Here is an 18,318-nt window from a genome sequence, read left to right on the forward strand (position 1 = left end):
GCTTTTAAGATTTTTTGCAGATTCCAGTCCTGATGTTAGTCTATTTGAAGTTTCTAATGTGGATTGAACATCTTGTTGTGATAGTGAATGACTAGAAAGAGGCAGGAGTATCCTAAGAGGCAGTGACAGAAGGCAGATGGTCAAGAAACTAGAAATTAGACGCCATCGACAAACAATGGTCAAGGGTGAGGGTTAAACAGAGTCCATCAGGAAGTGAAGAATTATGTGGGTGTTGATGGCTGACTGTTCTTTGTTCCTGCTGATAACTGAAAAAAGGGGAGACCCCTTTAATTGGAGGCATGGTTACCAGGTTGGGAATAGGGAGAATAGCCAATACTAAGTGCTGATAAAGTCTTCCTTGTCCTGTGGCTGGAATAGGGTGTGGAAATCTTTCTTTCACTGAAAGTCCCTGTGGCTGGAATAGGGTGTGGAAATCTTTCTTTCACTGAAAGTCCCTGTAGCATTGAATAGAGGACTGTGTGAACCCCATCTGTCTGAAATAGGTTAAGTATAATACCCCAGGAGTAGGGAATGGGTTATAGACTCTAGAAATGCCACTCCTGGTCTTTGTTCTCCTTTGTCACCATCTTCCATGAATCTGTATTGTTTTCCCTGCATGTGGGGCCTATAGCAAGGCTTTGTGGAAGGCACAAAGAGGAATCGCTGCTCTCACAAGTGGAAAGCTCCGACAAGAACGTTCTCCATTGTAATAGGACAGGACTAGGGACTTTGCAGGACCAGAAAAATGCATCACTTGAGGTATATGACCGTGTGCATTGTCTTCCACACCTGCTATAAGAAAAACAAAATACACCTTTAAGAAAATAACATAGCCATCAAAAGTGCCACTTAAGAAAGCACATGATTAAAGTAGGTGATACCGTGTTTTGTTTTTTAAATGAGGGTTTTTGTCCCCCCTGTTTTTTGTGGTTTTCATAACTTTTTGTATGTTACAGAGAAAGATGAAGAGAATAAGGAAATATTTTAGTACAGGAAAATGAGGACATGCAAAATGAGGACTGAAAGATACAGCATTTGTTCATAGGGTGAGGATCTAATTGGCCTAAAATTCATGAGGCATCCTAAAGAGAATTTATAGCCTCAAGAGTATTCTTCCTCCTGAGACTTGTTATTAAACTAAAGTTGAAATGAATGAATGAATAAATGAATGAATGAATATGAATGGCAGGTCAAACACAGACTGAAAATTGAACTTTTGATCCAGCAGACCAGAAATTATTCAACAAAAAAAGATTCCTCTTAAAAGGGAATTTTTTTCTATCTGTTCCCACCGCAAACTTGAATCCCATGTTTAAAGTCAAGCTTGATTGCTGAAAGGCAGCAAAAATCAAAGTATGTTCCCCTTAAGTGGAGATGGTTGTTAAATAACTGAACAGTAAAGATACCTGGGATATCTGTGTGATTTTCAGATTATGATATACTTAGGCAAATAGTTGTAAGAGTAGGAGGGAAAAGAGTGGAACCTCAGCATTTGGGGGACCTGTTTTTCATCACACTTGTTTTTTCTCCTGCTTGAGAAACTGTTTTTGTAAAAATTACTTCAGTTTGTGTTTAGAGTTTCTGCTTGTAAAGAACTGCAAAACTGCTAGGAGACTGAGAACAGTTAAGCTATGGACCCTATACAAATATATCACACCCCTTAAGTTAATACTCCTTCAAATAGTGGGAAATGAATGTATAAGCACTGCCTTTGATCACACAGGTAAAACAGTTAAAAGTAAGCTCAACCCTTTTTTGAGCCCTTTCGCATGCTGGGGTAGGAATTCATGGGGTTAATTAGAAGCGCAGGAGTTGTATATATTTTTTACTTTGAAACCATTTGATGAAATGCCTTGATGCTGTATTTGGAACAGCATTAATTGGGAATGACTTTATATCACCTACGTAGTCAGGGAGGACGTGAGCTGGTGAATATAAGTAAAGGGTGATGACAAATGGCAGGGAATGCTCTGTATGGGTGGTGTCTTGTGAGTTACCGTCATGAGTCATTTTACATCTGATGTCTTAATATCTTTACTAATGACTTGGAAAAGGAACTATAATGACACACTTAATGAAAGCTGCATGAGATTTCTACTTAGGAGGTGTTGCAAATCAAGTCAGACCTTACAGAAAGACATCAATAATGTGGCGAGGTAGACCATTCTTCCTAGTTGCGTCAAACTCTATTTTTCTTCAAACTCAATTTTTTCTTATTACAAAAGTAGTAACTGCTTTGTAGAAATAATAAGAAAGCAAAAAGCCCCATAATTTGTCCCCCGGGTGCAGCCACTGTTGGTATTTCTTTGTATTTACTCTCAGGTCTTTGTGCCGTATGTTTTTAGCTGATGGAGATCATTCCACGCACACAATTTTTTTCCCCCACACATGACTGTATATATTTTCCACTGAGGATTATGTAAAATGTCCCATGTAATTACAAACTTTTTTAAAACATCTCTTTACAAGGTGGTGGAATGTTCAGTTTTAAGGCTCTACATACCTACAGGATCTGGGAGAACTGGAATTTGGTGGTTACATTGATTCCTGTCAGCATTATGCTTAAATCTCCCATTTTATAGCTGAGAACATAACACTTCCTTGAAAACATACAAATAACAGAGGGAAGCAGTTCTGACCAGTGGGCTGCTGGTGGTAGGTGCTCCACAAAGTTCTGTTGAATTTAATGTACTGGCTGCATGACCTGAACAGAATTCCTGTTGTCCCTCCCTCGCTCATATTGAAAGAAACCTTTAAGAGCAGCCTTTGGCAGGAGGCCTGACTGCTCCAGGTAGAGAACAGTGAACTCAGCTTTTCACGTCTAAGTAAGTGTCTGTCAGTGATTTCTACTTGTGGCTTAAGAAATCTGTGCCACATGAGTTTAATGGTCTCATATGGCCTGTTTCTTAACAGCTTGGGAGGAGTATCTGTTTGGCCTAGGATTAGGATTTCTTCATCCATTGTTGAATGGATGCCAAGCATTGTCAAATTGGCTTGGGGTGATTTTCTATGGTGGTGTGTTTGCTCCTGAGAATCAAAATTCTCAAGAAAGGGCTTTCTGTTCTCTGACAAGCCGTTTTCCCCAGACACATGCCTTGTTGTTTTACTATCGTTAACAGTAGATAACAGTTTGGATGCAGCCAGAAGCAGTTGGCGTGGGCCATGCTTGAGGGGTTTCTGATCCTGTCTTCCGGCCACTCTCTGTAGGGCGCCACCTTCCCTGAAGCTTTACTGACCGGAAAACTCTGTGGGTTGTCAGCACTGGTCCTCCTCATCGCTCCTGTTTCCTTTGTCCTGTCTGCTTTTCCTCCCAGGCAATATGGTGATGGCTGTTGCTTTTCTTCCTTTCAAATTGTTCAGAATGAACGTTCTCCTCCCAGCCCATCTCTGTTGTGTGACTGTCTTGTGAAGGTGGCTTCATGCTCTCCAGTTCCCAAGCAAAGGAATGGGTCAGTTACCTGCTGTTTTTTTAAAAAAAAGTAACCCAAACAGTCATTCTCTATAACTACATTTGTAAAGAGGCATTGTGATGACTGATTTTTTTTTTACTCAGTAAAATTCACTAACAGTAATAATGGCTAAGCACTTTATATACATTTATTCCATTTAATCCTACTAGAAAATCTATTAGATACATACTATTATCTCCATTTCAGTCAAGAAAACTGAAGTGTAGAGAGGTTAAGTAACTTGCCCAAGATCACCTAGCTGGTAGGGCTGTACCCTTAGCAATGATTCCTACCTAATAATATCCATTCTTAGCATTAGCTGCTGTCATGAAATGGAGGGATGGGTTTATTCCATCATTATATTCCTAGCACCTACAAACCAGAAAATGCAGTGCACACAGTATTTTTTTCCATACATATAAATGTGTTTTTTTTTAAGTAGGTCCTCCTTTTTTTTTTAAGATTTATTATTTTATCTATGTAAGAGCTGGGATACAGTCCAGAGTCGCAGGAGGGTGAGAGGATTCATCAGAGACAGAGCTTGGAGCAGAACAGGCAGACGGACCGAAAGCACTGCTGAGGGGAGCAGCAGGCGAGACAGGAGAGGTCTGCTGTGCCATGTGGAATTCTGCCTGGCCGGCTGGGAACCGAACCGGTGCTGCAGAGGCTTTGGACAGCTTCACAGTGCCGCGCTCAACCTGCTATGCCACTGGGGAGGCCCAAATATAAATGTTTTTGATGGACCTTGTATTTCTGACTGAAGTAAATTTTGAATATTTTGTCCCTCCAATGTGTGAGGCCTATCAAAGAACATAAAGATTACTAAGACACACACCTCACCCCTGGCGTTTACGTTCCATTCAGTCAAGCAGGCACATCCATACGTGGCCCCGCGTACAAGGCAGAAGCCAGTGAGTGCTGTTCTGGAGATTGAGTGCAAGTTCAGTAGGAGCATGGGAGAGGTGAGAGAGAATTTCAATTGTTGGCAGCAATGATATTATCATAGAAGGCCCACAATTTAGGTTCACCCCCCCCCACCATTGCTGAACATGTTTTCATACCTAGTAACTGCAGCTCCCAGAACTTCACTTGCTCTCTCGAGATCGTCCATTCTTGAAGCATCTCTAGGTCATTTTTCTAATAAGTGTTTTGCTCTATGTCTAGAAGATGTAGCCAATGTGTACCTGGCCTCTGGGTATCTTTGGGAAGTTTCTGCTTTGAATAAGTATGTGGCCTGAACTCTGTCTTTCTAACAGAAACAAAATGCAAGGATAATGCCATCGAGTCTTCCATTTTTGTTGTTGTTTTCTCTTCCCTGTTGTAAAATCAGGGAGCCCAGATGATTTTTTAAAAAGGAACGTGTTATTCTTCGGGAATCTGTGATGAAGTTAAAGAATGAGTACTGTGGTATTAAAGCCCAAAATAGTGAGCCTTAGGCAGGTCCCGTGGCTGTCTTTGTGGGGGCGGTAGCTTGGCTTTCATGGAGGGGGAAGGAAGAAGTGTTTTCTGATAAGACTGAAGTGAGTTTCTGGGTAGAGGTGGGTTTGCCCTCTAGCTCACCTCATTCGAAGCTGTCCGCAACCCTAGTTATTTTGTGGACAAATATTAAGTATCAGGGTGTCAGACGCTCACAAGCAATTTCTTATCATTCTAAAGCATTTGTTCATAGAGAGAGGCATGTAGGGGGAAAAGAGTATGCCTTAAGCCTTTTTTAAAAATTGTGGTAAAGTATACGTAGCCTAAAATGTATGATTTTAACCATTTTAAGTGTATAGTTCTGTGACATTAAGTACATGCACATCACCACCATCTATTTCTAGAACTTCTTTCATCTTGCAAAACCGAAACTATACCTAACAACTCCACACCCCCTGCCCCCAGCCCCTGGCAAGCACCTGTTTACTTCTGAGTCTGTGACTCTGACTCTAGCTGCTGCACACCAGTGGAATTGCACAGCATTTGTCTTTTTTTGTGACTGGCTTATTCATTTCACATAATGTCTTCAAGGTTCACCCATGTTGTAGCCTGTGTCAGAATTTCCTTCCATTTTAAGGCTGAAGAATAATCCATGGTATTCCTGGCCCTTTAAGTAGCTGTTTTACTTGAACACAAAGCAACAAAGCCTTGCTCTAAGTGTTTACCTCTTTTCTGATCAAAACCATTTTGTTTTTCTTCCTTAGTCTGAAGGAGAGAAAAGCGTCTCTGGAAATTTCTTTTCGGGAAATTTTGGAGGCGGTAGGCTGTTTCATAGAGGTGGAAGGATTTTTGTCTAGAGCCTAAGATATTTCTGGAGACATATTTGACTAAACTGTTTACTTTAAATTTGTCAAATTACATAGATGCTTTTTCATATGTGTCAAGAGTTCCTTATGTGTCTGCGTTTTCAAAAATGTTTTCGTTTTCAAATGGTAGATTGATTGGTGTCCTAACAGTAAGCTAACTGTTCAAAACTACCACAGACCTACTGTTTTCCCACTAAACGTTACCGCATCAGCATCAGAGCACTGAGAAACACATTTGCTGTGATTCTTCCCATTAGGATGGATTCTCCACGATGCCTCCCTGAGCCCCCACATCTGCCTCTTTTGCCTCTCTAGACAAGGACTGAACTTAATGTTGTCCTTTGCACATCATTTGCTCTGAGTAACTATATGGAACATGTATATGTAGATTCACAATATACTTTGGGTTTTTTTTTTTTCCAATCTATGTTCAAACCAACTCATAGTAACCGGTTTATCCCTGTGGCAACTGTGAGGTATGGACAGGTAGGCAGTCTAAATATTTCCCAAACATCTCCTCTCCATCCTTCGCTTCACTGCCTCCACTGAATTATTGTGTCCACTTCCTAATTATGTCTCTGACTTTTGCACAACCTTTACTTTCTTCTTCAGTCCTCTCAGTACTGCCAGATCATCAGTCTTAGTCACAATTTGACCGTGCATCCCCCTGTTTTCTTGTTCATGACTACCACTTGCCTTTAAGATAAAGCATAAACTGTAACATTGCCCTCAGCTTACTGGCTCCTGGGCCCAAACCACTCTTCCTTTCTTCACCCCTGACTGCAAACCCCCACCCCGTCTCCCTGTTCTGCTGTGAAGTTCCCACTCTGAGGCACATTCTTGCCTTTGTTTTTCTTTACGCCTTCTACTGCTTTCTACATGGCCAATTCCTGCTCATCTTTCAGAATTTAACTCAAGCCTCATCATTGTCAGGGGCTTATTTCCTCGAGTGGAATTGTTGATGGTTCCTTCTTCTCTCTTCTATACACACCTTTGCTGTAATGCTTATCCCTTTGCACTTCAGTGCTCTGGTAAGGATGCCAGCTGCACAGCTACATGTTGAACTCATTAAAGATCCAGGACTTTTTCCATCTTGTCTTCATATGCCCAACCTCCAGCACAGATCATGGCTAAAGGTAGTTTCAGAAAAGAAGAATGAATGAATGAATGAAACAAAGACTGTAGCAAACCTTCATTTTAGAAGTACAAAGAAAAACTGAATAAAACATGGCTGTGCTCTCCAGCGTCTCATCCTTGTTACAGTGTCATGAACGAGGGTGGGATGCAATCAGCAGAAAATGTTACAGAGCATGTCTTCAAGTGAGCCAGTTGGCCTTTACTTGAACCTTCAAAGTGAGATGGAATTCAAGTATACTGGAAAGGTGTGCCACCCCAGGGAAGGGGATGGCCTGGGCTATGTTGTGATTGAATAGGTCAAAGTGTTTTAGATCTGGAAAGGACCTTTATATACTAATTGAATTCATACAGGTACTTTATAGGAAAATTAGGATTTGGTCCATGTAGATAAGCAAGCTTCATGTTAAAGATCTGGATGAACAGAATTCAAACACAGCCCATATCTAGGCCTGCCATACCATCCTACTCTCTCCCATATTCACACTCTTAGATTTTCTAAATGCATCTAAAAAGAGGGTATTGTTAATCAAAAGATAAAACTAATCCTCTGGTATAAGGAAGGTTTAAGATTTCCTTGTATCTGTCATAACAGCAGAAAATAGTCTTTTAAAGCATAATGGTGACTTGTGTTTTGCCAAAGTGGTATATGAAATGGAAATTTACTTTGGCTCATTCATCCTCTGTGGATAAGATGATCCTATAATAAATAGCATGCAGCTCTTCTCTTGGGAACAGCGGGGGTAAAATACAAACAGTATTTTCATATACTGTCAGATGTCTGGAGAGCTACTTCTATGTTTTTAATGTTGTCTGAATGTACCTTCTCCACTTCATTGAGTTCTTAAGTAGGTTTTGAGTCATTCTTCAGCACCACATTTCCCTGGCCTGAATGGACACCCCTACTAAACCTTCAAAAAATCATTTTGCTTCAGTGAGGAGAAAATCTTCCCCCTCCTATGAATGCACTATATGGTTCTTTCCAGTTTTTTAGGGCATGGTCTCTAGAGGTATTCAGAATGCAAACAAATGAACCAAATGATCAGATCTTGGCAGAAGTTAAAGTGCCTGATAAATTACGGAGTTTGGCTCAGATCCCCTATATATCTCTCTACTGATATACACATGCGCACATGTGTGTCTCTGCAAAAGTATTGTAATATACAAATATAAAATAGACTTCATATATATGTGTTCAGTGGAATGACAGATAGTAATGTTTTTATTGGCCAGATGGAAAGGCTAAACCCTAGAAGGCCTGAAGGAAGCATCTAGGATGAAATGTGGTGTTTTGTATTCTGAAAAAAATTGCCATTGGTCTTAAGAGTACAAGAGGAGGATACCAATGTTGAGAGTGATGGCAGGTTGGAACAACTGGAAGTAAACCCTTGAATTTCTTTAGAACTTTGGGGATTTACATGAGCAATCATACATTGAGAGATGATGGTTAAAAGGTGACTAAAAGTTGAGTCTGAAAGGAAATAAAATGAAGCAGCTTGAACTGGGAAAAGGGTATCTTTTTTAGAAAATGATTGAAATAGTCCCTGTGATGGTAACAAGGTTCTTGAGTGGGTCAAAGGGGAATGAATTCATCTGAAAGCATGATCTTCGTGGAGGGTTCTATATGGGAAGGCTCAGTAAAAAGATAATCAAAGGTGGGTTCCAAGTCACTGGCCTATGTAACAAAGAGAGTGAAAAAGAATTTCACAAAGGGCAATGCTGATGTTCAGCCAACTATTCCATAGACTATGCATTTTTGTGATCTGTTAATAGGTATCACAAGAAGTGGGAATTCTACTATCACATAAATTTGGAGAACACAGATAAGTTTAAGATAAAGTTAAACAGTAACTACAGGACTTCTCAGAGCCTTTAATATGCCGTCCTGCATAAATTAGACCAAGTATTCTGTGTTTCCCAAATTTAACAGGTTGTGGGATTTAGTGTTTTGATGGTTGGTTGGTTGGTTGGTACAACATCTTGGGAACACACGTTAGAAAATTATTTCAGAACAAGAGAATGATGATGTGTGAGTGCATGCGTGTGCACTCCCTGTACACATACCTAGGGGGCAGTGGCCCATCCAAGTGAAGCTCTTTTGATCATAATAGATAATGTGGAAGAACATGAGGAAGCAGGTCAGGATGACTGGAAGTCATGGGCTAAGAGATGGCCATCAGAAACATGGTTGAAATCGGTTTTCTCGTATGGATACTAGTAATTAGCAGGAGGTGAGGTGTATGTACACCGGGACAAGGGAATAAGGCAGGGGCCATAGGAAGGCTTTTTGGATAACGCACTGTCATCTGAGACCAGACTGGAAAGCTGGCTCATGACAGCGGACTCCAAGAGGACCTCCTGGCCTGATTGGCCCGGAGAGCTCCTCCCGTATACCTGTTGTGTTGTGGTGGGATGCCAGCGCTAGGACAGAAGCGCAGTAGGTGGCATCCCTGAGCTCCCCGTTTCATTCAGGAAGGAAGCACTGAGATGAGAGAATAACTAACATCTAAGTCCAGCTTTCAAGGAAGACACTGTTTTTGAATAGAAAGGGGGCAAAAGGAGAAACTTAGACTGTAATAAAACTAACAAGGACTTCTAAGGCAGCTAGAATCTGACGAGGTATTTTTGATGGGCAAAGATGTTTAAAATATCAAATTATTACTAATTTTTCGAGACAACCAGGGCAATAAAATGATCTGAATAACTATAACTCTTAAACCCAATTTCATAATCAGAAGATTACTTTTCAAATTTTATTTTTTTATAGCCAAGTTTAAAAGTAGACTCTGCAAAGCATGTCCCTTTGGAGAAGTCGGAATTGACGTAGTGGTGTATGAGGTGTTTCAAACACCACCTCTGTGTCTAGGATGGAACTACAAATATCTGTTTCCTGTTGCCGGACCATGCATTCTACTTTCAGACTTTTGAATTGCACTCCCCTCTGGCACAGCTTCTGTTGCTAGCCAGGAGTTTAAACCGGGTCAAGCCAAGGTGGGCAAACCGAGCCTGCCTAAGGTGAACTTCCCAGCGGGTAGGCTACCCTTTGTAGAAGGGTAGCCTTCCACTAGCAAGCACAAGTGCTCATTGTGAGGACACTCCCTTGGTTAGTTCGCACTTTCCTAGCTCTGTACGTGCAGGCTCCAGGGCCTTCTGCTCTGCTTCTGCTAAGCACTCCCTGCTAAACACCAAGAAGATACTTCATAAGTTCGTCAGTCATAGGTGTTCACAAAAGGAGCACGTAAAAATAAATCTAAAAAGTCTATAGTGAGTGTGCCTTTCTGACCTAGGGTGGTAAATGAGCACTGACAGGTGTGGCGACGGCCCTACACAGATGCTGTTTTGTGCCTCCTCGCAGCGCTGTCCTGTGGGGGTATCTCTCCACGTCCCCTATCACCAGGAGCTGACACAAGGCCCCCCTCAGCACACCACTCTGGAGAACCTGACATATCATTGTTTTTTGGCGATCGCGGCCATGCCCAGCTGCGTCCCTGCCACACATGGAGCTGGCACTTAGTGCTTCTGTCTTGAACAGAAAGGGAAGGCGCGTGGTCTGCGCTAGCGTAGGGCAAGGAAATGCCGTCCAAAACCCATCCTTGATCTTGCATTTGACCAGCTGTTTGAAAAGTCATCCCTTATGTTTGGCTTTGTGTGAGCGCTTGAGTGATGTCCACATCTAGCTTCTCAGGCGGCCATCCTCTTCCGGAAGAGCCAGCTGAACGCCTGCTCGCCGGACTAGGGGGCTTCACCAGCTGCTGGGATGCAGGGAGCTCGCGCCCTCCTTCCCCCATCTGTCCAATCAGGTTGTCTTGGTGACTGAAGAGTTGTGTGGGGAATTCTTGGTGAGATTTGCAGAGTTGAAACATACACTCTTTCCCCCTTAGCATAGTACTATAATTAGAAACATTTGCTACTCCAAGGATAGTGCATCTGAATCAGAGTAAAGTCAGGGAGTGATTTCATACTTGATGGAGCAGGATCCCGCTTTCATACTGCAGCAGTTGCAAAGAAAAACAGACATGTTGGTCATGAGGGGACTGGATTTCCCTGGACTTGAACCCAGGGATTGACTTTCCTATAAGCATTGGTTTCTTCATTTTGGCACAGAAAAGAAATTACTTGTTCCACTAACTAAATCATGGAGATTATCTGCACTGATGCTGTCCTACCATTGTCGAGTGAGGAGTCTATATGCTCCTACTGTGTACCCAAGGACCGTGAGAACATCAAGTGAGCTGAAGGGAGAGGGACTTCTGGCATTAAATCCTAAAAAGAATGAATTTTTGAATTATTTATCTTAAAAAATCAGGTTTCAGTGAGGATTAGGATGTGGTAAGAGAGACAAAGTTGATGTGAACCTGGTGATTACTGTGTGCTGAACTAGACTGAGAACAGTCGTCTGTTTGTAGAGCTCTCAGCTCCACACAGCCATCCCCTCCCGGAGCAGGCAGCAGCTTCTGAGCTGGAGGGTAAGCAGACAAGAGTAACATGGATGGGGGTGCTGGTCTTTAGTCACAGAAGAGAAAAATAAATGTTGGGCTGAGCTGTAGAGCGGAGCCTGGGAATGTGTTCCTTCAGAAGGCGTGTGGTAAAATGAGCCTGTTTGCAAACCTCTTAGAAAGTTTTGTGTCCTGAGCAGCGTCAAGACGGCCCTGAAGTGTGTGGCCTGTGTGTGTCCCGGATAAACCATCTTCCTGTGGCGCCCAGGCATGAGAACTTGGAACTATGCCGAGGAAACGAGTGGAGATCCTGAATCCTCCTCCGCGGCCATTGTAGGCCTAATAGCCTTCTCTGTTGCCTGCAAGATGGATCAAAGATGTACAGATACGAGTTCCCAATTTTTTTGTCCATTTAGGCCTGCATCATGGCTGGCCTTCATTTACATATGACCTCCACGTGTGCTGGAGCAAAGCATTGCTTTCATAACACATGCCCTTTAAACGCTGGGATTCGGTTCATTTTTAGCCCAATGGACCAGAGATATTTTCAGAGATAGGGAAGATGGGTGGCTGATGGGGGAGCAATGATTTGCTGCCCTTTGTCCTTACATGTAGAGGAAAGGCAGGGAATAGAGTCTCTTCGTTAGGGAGTTTGGTGAAAGGTTTGGGTGGACGCCATGATGGAGGAGCACTGCAGGCTGTTCGTGAGCAGGAGCTAGGGTTGCTTGACGGCCTTTAGCGTGTGAGACCATCTTCTATGGTAGGGAGTGTCCCGCCTAAAGTACCAGTAAAGGGAAACACTAAGAAGGAACTTCGGGACTTGGACACACTTGACCTTTGAGGTAGTCTGAGCCCAGAGAGACTGGATACAACCTGATTTTTTTCAGGCCTAACCCTTCCTTCCTCCTTCCCTCCCTCCCTCTCTTGTCTACCTGTGCTCCTCCCTTTTCCTCAGTGATATTGTCATTTTGTCTGTTCTACTAAATTCCAGTTCTTTTCCAAATGAACTTATTAGCAATGCAGACTCGTATGCCAGTGAGAATAGAGAAGGTGGAAGGTGGAAGGTTTGGTGGAAGGAGAGAAAAGAGCAATAAGTGAAAAAAGATGTTTGTATGATGTTTGATGTAGTTATGAGAGTGGGTCCATGAAAAGGTATTTGATGAGTACTACTGGAATCCCTCCTGCACCTGGATCGGTGGATCTCAAGGTCACGCATGCTTCACCATCCGCTGTAGGGTGTGTTTAGACAGAGACTGCTGGGCACCGTCCCCAGAATTTCTGATGGACAAAGTCTGGGGCAGGGCCTGGGAATTTGCTTTACCAACAAGTTCCCCAGTGATGCCGGTGCCTGTGGTCTGGGGACTGTATTTCTCTAGAACTAGGCTCTAGAGAAGACAGAAACACCTAAGCAATTCCCATTTCTGGGGCACCTGGGAAACGAGGCTGGGAAGGGGGAAACCTAGACCCTCAGCCATGGCCTGTGAAGAGGGAGGGAAGGAATTAAGGCCTAGCACCCTTGGGAAAGGAAAGCAATATCCGCCTCTCCATCAACTTTGTGGCTGGGATCCTTGCATAGGCCAGCGTGCCGTATTTCCTGAAACATCGAGAAAAAAGAACAGAGTATCTTTCTGTACAGAAGTGCATTTCAACACTGCCCTCCTTGATGTCCGTTAGCCTGGGTGAACTGGTAAATCAGGACATCAGAAATAAAGGGCGGTACTTCCTTTTGTGACCAAATACACAGGTGTTGTAAGAATATATAACTTGTGGGTCTCCCCGGTGGCGCAGCGGGTTGAGTGCAGTGCTGTGAAGCTGTCCGCAGCCTCTGCAGGGTGGGTTTGATCCTGGCCAGCCGACGAGAATCCCACGTGGTGCGGCAGACCTCTCCTGTCGTGCCCGCTGCTCCCCTCAGCAGTGTATTCCAGTCAGTCTGCCTGTTCTGCTCCCCGCTCCGTCTCTAGTGAATCCTCTCACCCTCCCACGCCTCTAGCCTGTACCCCAGCTCTTGTATAAAAATAAATAAATCTTTAAAAAAAAAAGAATATATAACTCGAGATCGTTTTTCTAAAGGAAGCATCAGTTTAAAGCCGAAACCACTACCCAGTGGTCTCATGTATTTCAGGAAAGTAAAGTCAGAACCGGGCGTAGTGTTTGCCATTGTATTTTCCTGACTTCCTCCAGCCACTGTCAATAAAAGCTGAAATATTACTTGTTTTTGTTTTCTTCTTCTCAATGTTATCACTAGTGGTGTTTTATAACATCACAGGGGTGCCACTGGAAGTAGGAACAGGAATAGGAGTGACTCTTTGAGGGGGTCTGTTTTTACTGTCAATTCCTGACTTTTCAAGATTATTCTACAAACTGTTTTTCATGAAATTTGACTTTATGGCCAAATAACAACAAGTCTTTTCTTCCTTGATGTTCCTTTTGAGTCAGAAAATGTTGTTCGTTTGAGTACTTAGCAGCAGTTGGGGGTGCCGTAATATTTGGGGCTTTGTTTTTTATCCAATCTAGAAAGCCCTGTGGCACAAAATAAAAATGTCACCATGTAAAATGGAAAGGCTTTCTGTCACAAATGTTTTTAAAAATTCATGAAGGGCCGCGGATTTGAATTATCTTATCCCTTTTCTGTGATGTATTCTTTTTTTTTTTAAGGATCTTTTTATTTTTTTAAGAAATCTTTTTTTTAAAATTTTATATATTTTTTACATCAGTTTTCATTTTTTGCACAATGTATGCATTTTCATCTTGGTTATATTCCCCCATACTATTCCCCCCCCTTGTTTTGATCCTACTGCCTCCCACCCCCACCCCCATAGTGTGTCTCTGGTTTATAGTTGCTTCGATTTTTACTTAATTATAATTAGTCTTTTTCCTGGTCCCTTATGTTCGTTTCAACATTTGAAGCATGAAGACCTTTTTTCAAATGAAAAATGGTGGTGAACCACTTTTATTTGAAGAAACACTCCCCGGTGCCAGTTTTTGAATCATACAGTTCATGCCTCTTCATAGGCTCCGGGGCGGATCGGTTTGGTTTTCCCAGTGGCTGGAATTCTCACTGGGGAACCCTTCGCTATTGGGCAGGGTGATTCGCACGTCTACTTGCTTGTCTACTTGATGCCGACAGCTGTTTCTCAGCATCGGCAGACATCAAGTGTAGGCCTCAAGTGTAGGCAGAGAGGAGAGGGAACTAACTTCACCTTTGGAACCATCGTTTTGTGTGTTGTCTTGATTTCTGTTTTTGTGTCTTTGAGCCTCTTGAGTTGCCTGTGTTTTCCCGAACCTCTTAGTCAGAGACAATCTGCAGTCTTTTCTGTGGGTGGTTCATAAATAATGAATGATAATAGAATTAGCTTCAAATGTAGGAAAGAAAACGAACTCAAAACAAACGCATATTTTTTTTTAAACCAGTAAATAGATGCTAGCTCTGTGGGGCTGCCCCTTCTCAAAGCCCTGGGGGCATGAAGCCTGGGGGACAGCCTGTGCTGCTTGTTTCCCCTTTGGAGCTGAGACCTGCCCTGAGGACAAGGGTGTTCGTGCACACCCTGCAAGGCAGGTTGAATTTCAGATGACTAGAGGGAGCTCTAAAATGGCACAGTTGCCTGTCCTCCCTCCTGCTTCTCTGTCCGTCTGTCTTTCTGGTCCTTCATTCTTTCAGTCTTATTTCTTCCCTCTCCCTGCCACGCCACTCCGCAGACCCTTGCGAGTACCTCCTTTGGGTTCGGTGCTTGGTCTCTATAGATTTAGTCACGTCTCATAAAATTGGAGGGAAATGTGCCAATTTCTTCCACTGAATATAATTAACCATAAGAATATCAAGGAAAAAATGGGAATATAAGGTAGTGGGTACCTCTAAGGAGGAAATCCTTTTTACCTGGTTTGCCCACTTGTCATTGAGTTTAAGACCTACCAAGGAATGGCGGCCAATACACGGTGCAGTACATAAACTCAGGCATGTGATATCTTTGGAAGCAGTTGTGAGTAGTTCGTCATTATGGTCTTGACTGTATTCCTTTGCTTAACAAGAGAATCATGTTGATCAATAAAGTGATCTTTTTCCCCCTCAGACTATTGGAAAGAAGTTACCTCCAACTGCAGCAACTCCAGACTCTTCAAAAACTGAAATGGACAGCAGGACAAAAAGTGAGTTTTATTTATCCAATCGATGTTTGAAAGCTATGATTTTTTTTTTTTAATAGTGGAGATGCTTTTGAAGAATCCTTACACAATCCTAATAGCTTTTTTAGACATGTTGGGAAAATGTGCATGAATCTGTTTAATCAGGTCCTACAGGTAGGATGTGTGTCGGTTAAATTCCAAACTGTTGGGGGTTTTCTTCTTTATGGAATGAAGTTCTTTCCTTCTGTATGTACACTGCGCACTACCCTGAGACCCCCAAACTTGCATGTTCTAAAGGGTTCTGCCATCCACCACATAAAGACCTTTTATGTGTAATACGTTTACTAGAAAAGGACTTTAATAGAATTAATGTGCATAGCATGGAGGCAGAAGAGAAGAAAGGATAATAGTTTTCTGATAAAACACCCAAAGATACCCACCTCCTTGGCTGGGTAAAAGCCCAGCCAAACAGGGTTCACCCAAAGCAGGACCACTGAGGCCTGAAAACTTGCCACAAGCCTAAGCCACCTTCTGGGGGGGGGATCCATAGGAAAGGGGCAGAAGCGGCCAGGCAAGTCTGGGGCCAAAGGAGCAAAATCAAAGTACAAGTCAAGGCTGTCACTGTCAGCCTCCCATGTGACTCTCCCCCTGGACTCTTCTAAGTGTCTTTACGTGTCTCAGCTCCACATGTCTCCTTCCGTGTCCCCCCAGTCCCTGATGCAAGTTGAAGCCGAGAAGCAAACAGGCCTTCTGCACATGACTCTCTGCTCCACATGCCTCCTTCAAGTCTTCTCTAAATCTTCCTCTTTTGCTTCCCCTCTCTGCTCAGCTCTGCCTTCATTAGGTAGGGCAGGAACCTGGAGCCTCCCCCTTTTTATGGAGATCATACTCTAAGGCTGCAGCATGCAGCTCGCCCACGTGCAGAGCTTAGACTTGTCCACACAGAGCCAGAGGACTTCCCGTAGTTCAGGTGACAGGAAGTGTCTGAGTGGCAGTTCAAGATTCACAGGCAGGGAATTCACAGGCCTTCCAGTCAGAGAGGACTTATCTTTCAGCCTAACTGCCTGCCTCACACTCCCAACCTGATTCCCTGCCGGCATCCTCATACAATCCCTTGGATCCCTCGAGACACAAATGTCCTTCTTCTATTGAGCCAGTAGGCACTTCCTGCCATTACCACTCACGGGTTCTAGTTTCTGTGTCTATATTGATATTGGCCTGTGTTTTCATAACAGTCCTTTAAGTATTTAAGTTTAGTTAGCTCCCCAAAACCTTCACAGAGGTCATTATTCTCAATTCTAGAGTTGCCAGATAAAATATAGGACACAGTTAAATTTGAATTACAGATAAACAATGAGTATGGTTTTGGTCATAAGTATGCTCCTTGCAATATTTGTTGTTTATCTGAAATTCAAATTAATTGGGTGGCCTGTGTTTGTATTTGCTAAATCTGGCAACTCTCCAGTTCCTAGAGTTTTTCCTCCAATGATTGGGGTTGTCTGAACATGCTCCAGTGTGTCTTTTTCCCAGAAACGAGTACTTTAGTTCCTTCTAGGGATTTCATTTTGGTTTGTTTCCAGTTTCAGATTTCCTTATGAGGATAACAATTGCAGAATAGTATACCAGGAATTCCTTTTGCAGCACAAAATAAGTAGTTTTGAGGGTCCTGCCTTAGACATGAGCAAATGAATTTATGGGAGCTGTCAAGGCAAAAATGGTGATTTAGATAAATAAATCATGAATGATACAGATGCAGATGCTAGAGCTCTGTCTTAATGGTTAAGGCCCTGATGAGATACTTGCCTTTCAAGTGTTCACAATACAGTCAGACTCCAGACAATAAGCAGAGAGCCCACTAGTCTAACACTCTAATCCAGAGCGTCTCAACCTTGAGGGTGCCCCAGCATCATCTGGAGAGCTTGTTAAACTATAGGTGTGTGGGTCCTGCTTCCAGAATTTCCAAGTCAGTAGGTCTGGAGTGGGACTTGAAAACTGCTTTTCTAACAGATTACCAGCTGCTGCTGCTACAGCCACCACTGCCACTCCTGGTCTGAGGCCTACCTTTTCATAACCACTGTTCCAAGCTTGTAAATATTCCAAAGAAGAAACCAGCCTCTGCATTTATTCATGCAGATTATAGGGTTATCCTGCTAAACTGATGTTTAGGCACTAAAATCTTCATGATTTTTCAAGAGTCCAGAATGTATTTTTTTAAGACTTGAAAGTCAAATCATTTTTGAAAACAATTCTCTCGTTAGGCAGTAGCCTCTCCTTCCTTTCTTCCACTCAACTGCTCGTTGTGTATTTACAGCTGTTAACAAGTTTATAAATGGTCAGAGTTATTAGGAATGTTTCTTGGGTGACTAGAGTGGGCCAGAGGCAGGAGAAGGGAATGGAGAAGGCACAGCAAATGTCAAAGGTAATTGGAATATGGTCCCTAGGATGGATAGACTGTCACATGTAACAGCCATGACCATCACCAACCTGACCGCTACTCACAGAAGTAATCTGAGAAGCAGAGAATGTTATTTTTAGTGGAAAAGAGTTTCAATGGAAGGGAGATTGTTCAACTCTGTTCAGAGTCAGTAGAACCTTGGATGATTATGGGTGCTTTTAGGGGAGGCTAAACAGAGGAACTGGCATGTTACTTGTAAGTAACAGGGCATGGTTAAGTGACTAGTCCTCAGGGTCTCAAGAACTGCGCCTAAGAGAAGAGCATGTCCTCGATGTGTTCTCTTTCTTTTTGCCCTATGTGATGGCTGCAGGCATGAGACTCAGGTCTTTTTAGAAGGATCAGGTGGGGGTGTGTGGGGAGTGTGCTGTGTTTTAGACAATGCTGGCCAATAGAGATACTATGTGAGCCACATATGCGAGTTTGTATTTGCAGTCAACATATTA

The 18,318-nt window shown here is 42.8% G+C and overlaps 1 protein-coding gene across 5 annotated transcripts in view; it reads left to right on the forward strand.

Moving 5' to 3' along the window:
* SH3KBP1 (SH3 domain containing kinase binding protein 1) overlaps nt 1-18,318 on the forward strand; it is a 316,536-nt gene that overhangs the window by 209,869 nt on the left and 88,349 nt on the right. For all 5 annotated transcript variants that reach the window (XM_037512632.2, XM_037512636.2, XM_054695818.1 and 2 more), the window contains one exon: nt 15,369-15,444. In XM_037512632.2, coding sequence (XP_037368529.1) covers nt 15,369-15,444 — 76 coding nt within the window. The remainder of the gene's footprint in view (nt 1-15,368; nt 15,445-18,318) is intronic.

The sequence above is a fragment of the Talpa occidentalis genome, unplaced genomic scaffold (genome assembly GCF_014898055.3).
Source record: "Talpa occidentalis isolate TD23 unplaced genomic scaffold, MPIMG_talOcc4v2.1 talOcc4.15, whole genome shotgun sequence".
NCBI lineage: Eukaryota > Metazoa > Chordata > Mammalia > Eulipotyphla > Talpidae > Talpa > Talpa occidentalis.